Below are 4,280 nucleotides of genomic sequence, written 5' to 3'. Positions count from 1 at the left end.
GATATGTAAAAACAGTTGCTAAAAACTTTTGTATATAAATGTTCATGCTGAGTGAACATATTTATATAGTTCACTTCCAGCATGATGTTATTTTCCATAATAATTATTATGTATTAGAAATATATTTATTTTTCCTCTCACTAATATTGGTATAGTAGAAATGTAACAGTCTGCTTTATACTTTAGGAGACTAGGACCACGCATGACAGCCGAAATAATTGAAATACAAGTCACCGACGACGATATAATGTCCATAATTTGATTAAATATCTATGGTTTTAGTCAAATATAGCAGAATGTATCTTTGATACTGTAGATGCAATTTGGGTGTAATTTCGTTTGGGGCTTATAAGTTTCGTCTAGAATAACGTATAATAGAAGATATATATTCTCATCGATGTCGACTAGTGAACTCAATTAAGGAAGTAGAGATGCTGAAATAAATGTATATAAAGGCGATGGTGGTTGTTATTTACCGGAGAATAAACCTTTCTTTATCGATGATCCAATATGGCAATATATTTTTCTGTTTAAGTAAGTCTAATTATTAAGTTAATCAAACAAGATATACGCCCCCGGATAATTGTAACGGGATTTGATTGATAAATTGAATATAATTATAGTTCTATCTTATGACGTCATTTTGTAAAGAATACCATACCATATTATACATACTCAGTGTTCCCGCTTAGAGCAGGGTGAGGAGGGTAAAATGTACGCAGTCCTGCCCCCTTAAAGTAGAGAGACTATTTCTGTGAAAACCTCCGCTTAGTGTACGATACATAAAATAGTGTGTGATACAATATGAATATAATACCTTAGCCTATGGCATTATTCACATGGGATTTACCCAAACATTCCCCATTGTCGGTGACGAAGTCCGGTGGAGGAAATGAACGGAGAAATCAAGAACCATCCCGAGAATCATATATGGAGGTTTCGTGTTGAACAACGCTGGTTGGACTATCCATGGTGCCACCAAAACTCATGAAACGACAATAACGATAACCGCCATCCTACACTCCAATGTTGGCATTGAAATTGATACCGTACGACAACGTGATAGAATGATAACGGTATGGACATGAATATGAAACCCAAACAGTTCTTGTTGCTATAAATCTATGAATCATTCCCATGTTGATATATGCATGATTAATGTAAATGAAAAAATTTGTAACCGTGGCAGAGCATCGTTGAGAAAGAAACTATGGGGGTCATTTTGTAAAGAATGTAATGTGCAAATTTGATACATATGTAACACGAACGTACATAACATTTACTATAATTTATCCTTCATGGTATGTTGTTTCAAATATATATATTTGGAAATAAAGGTGTTAATCTAATATTTTTTTAAATATTAGAATTAAGAAGCCAATTGTTTGTTGAGGGGGTGGAACACGTGTTATTGGGGAAAATAATGTAGTTGAGAAAAGTAAATTCTCTGTATCGTATATTCTAAGTCGCGCTTTTTTCAAAAACGCCGTATCGTATATTCTAAATCGCGCTTTTTTCTAAAACGCCGTAGGAGGAAAATGATGCAATTGATCAGACATAAAAATTTATTTATTTATCTAATTCATGAACTTCTGACAATCAAAAAGAAGAATAACAAATGATGACTAATAAGATAAAGATATCTATAATCACATGGATCATGATTGTGAAGTATTGTTATGAAATGAAAGTAGGCAAGTAATTAAGCATTGAAATTAAATCAGCAAGAATAGCCCATAAAATAAATCCAGCAGCTTTATTTATGTGTATATATTGATCACATAATCGAACAACCGAAGCCCGAACCAACGCTGGCAACAGTGACTCCCATCTCAAAAGCCTTGTATGCCTTGCTCAGCAGGCTGCTACGACCATCCCTCTGCTGCAAAATCATAAATATGCATGTTATATATGTTTGTTGCCTAATCTTGTAATTAAGCTCGAAGATTAATTGCGATATCACTTATATTTCTTTCTCTTCTTCCCAAGTGTTACTTTAAATTGGGAAAATATTGAAAGCTAAAACTTACACTTCCACTTGGCGCCACAACTATGGCACGAGATGAGGAAGAACGTGATGATGATGATGAACGTGAAGAGGAAGAAGAAGGGGAATAAGTAACCATTGCATTTGACGAAGACCGTTCCACTTGATGTCCTCTTGGCTGCGTGCATCCATATTGCGTTAAGTTTAATCAAACAAACAAAACGTTATGAAACTATACTTTACAGGAGCCTCAAATGCGTGCAAATAGTGAACGTAAACAACCTGTTGGGACGGAGGGAGTCACTTTATTATCCTAATACGAGCAGAGACAAAGTACCTGGTTAACAGCAGACAATCTGTGGGCTTCCAGCAGACTATAATTGTCCAAGAACCGCGGATTTTGGGTGTGCCGATGAGAATGATCATACCCCTGGTCTCTATAACAGCCGGTACACATACAGAAAGGCCCGCTGGACCTGTCAAAGCACTCCACACATGCAAAATACACAGACGTTAAGAACTTGTCACAGCCTGCACAAAATGGTCTCCCACTGATAATATAGTAGAGAGTCATCACTTCCCAAAAATCCAACCCCTTATTCCCGTCCCTGTCCAGTCTCTTGAACAGCCCTTTCTTCGCATATTGTTCGTAGCCTTCTTCTCTCAGAAACTCCTTGAATTCAGAGATATCAACTTCCTCGCTTCCATCCTCATCCATGGCATCGAAGGATTCATGAGCCAATTTCTGACTCTTTTTTGATCCAGCATAGTAATGAGCCTCTGCGATTTCGCGAAGGTAATCCATTATTATGTGACTGAAATAATAACCCAACTTTTCAATTGATATATATAGAATTCGAGTATCTTAATCCCCGCCCATGACCTCATGACAGTGACGAACATACAATGCATGATCAGTTCGAAGCAAAAAGTCTCCATTTTTTTATGAATATTTTTTGAGCAACAATATTCAAAATCTCATGGTTATTTTAACAACCCAAATCAGAAGAACGCAAGTAATTAAACTAACTGTATTACTGGTAAGCGCAAATATTTATTATCTATGTCAAGCTGTACATGTATAGACAGGACCGTTGACATTGTGATAACGAATGCAATCATCTGCACAAATGGATGAATTAATTAAGAGTAATAATGCACGTAATCATTCTTTTGTAATGGTTGTTTCTTACTATAAACAATATTTCAGACGAACCACCCGATTTATCATATGCTCGAATTTTCCTTCTGTTCCTCCTAGACTGCTTTCTCATGTCATGTAATTTATATATACTCTTTGAGTATTGGAATGCTGGATTAATTAGTCATGATCACATAAATACCGGCGAAACCACGTTTCAGTGGAACATCGGTACCAAAGTACCAAAATTTGGTCATCATATATTATATTTAATTATTATTATTATTATTATTATTATTATTATATCATTATTATACTCCAATTAAAAGTATTATACTCCTATTAAAAGATATAAGACATATATATTGGTTAGGACTTTTGTACATAACGATTATGATATAGAATTCTATCCCAAAATAGCTAAATATTTTAATTTTTAAAACCGAAACAATTTAACTTAGAAATTAACTCTATAAAATCCTTATCAGATGAATATGAATTCTCTATAAAATTTCTATCAAATAAATATAGGGAGTTAGCAGAGCTTTTGTGCGGATCTGAGGACATAAAATAAATTAAATATTTAAATAACGAATTTCTTTTATAAAACATATTTAAGTTATTTAACTTAAAAATTCCACTTCTATATTAGTTTAGTTTTTCATACAAACAACTACTACTCCTACATCTAAAATAACTCCAACCCACATTAGAATTATCTATTCTAACTCTAAAACAATTACGGATTATATATACATAACACATATCTATTGTAACTCCAAATTAATTACAAATTATATGTTTATCGAACAATTTAACATAGGAATTAACTCTATAAATTTCCAATCAAATAAATATCAATCAACTCAATAAAATTCCTATCAAATAAATATAAGGAGTCGACAGAGTTTTTATGTGGATATGAGAAAATAAAATAAAAATAGGCTAAAAAACTCTATTATTGTTTTGTTTTATTGTTATTTCATTATTTATTGTGAATTATATTTATAAAACATATTTAAATGATTTAACTTAAAACTTTCTTTCGACTTCTATATTAATTTGTCATACTAACAACTGTCACTCCTAGATGTGCAAGAATTCCAACCAACCAACCTTACACATACCTATCATAACATATGCCCTATGTAT

The 4,280-nt window shown here is 33.1% G+C and overlaps 1 protein-coding gene across 1 annotated transcript; it reads right to left on the bottom strand.

Annotated features, from left to right (window-relative positions):
* Nucleotides 1-1,539: 1,539 nt before the first annotated feature.
* LOC108221948 (uncharacterized) lies at nucleotides 1,540-2,792 on the bottom strand. The gene is made up of 3 exons (XM_017395817.2): nucleotides 2,325-2,792; nucleotides 2,031-2,165; nucleotides 1,540-1,882 (listed from the first exon to the last, which is right to left on the bottom strand). Exons 1-3 carry the CDS (start codon nucleotides 2,790-2,792, stop codon nucleotides 1,778-1,780), a joined length of 708 nt encoding a protein of 235 aa, XP_017251306.1. The 3' UTR covers nucleotides 1,540-1,777.
* Between the last annotated feature and the right edge of the window lie 1,488 nt (nucleotides 2,793-4,280).

Source organism: Daucus carota, chromosome 1 (genome assembly GCF_001625215.2).
Source record: "Daucus carota subsp. sativus chromosome 1, DH1 v3.0, whole genome shotgun sequence".
NCBI classification, from domain to species: Eukaryota; Viridiplantae; Streptophyta; class Magnoliopsida; order Apiales; family Apiaceae; genus Daucus; species Daucus carota.
This window is presented reverse-complemented; position numbering and strand designations above follow the sequence as displayed.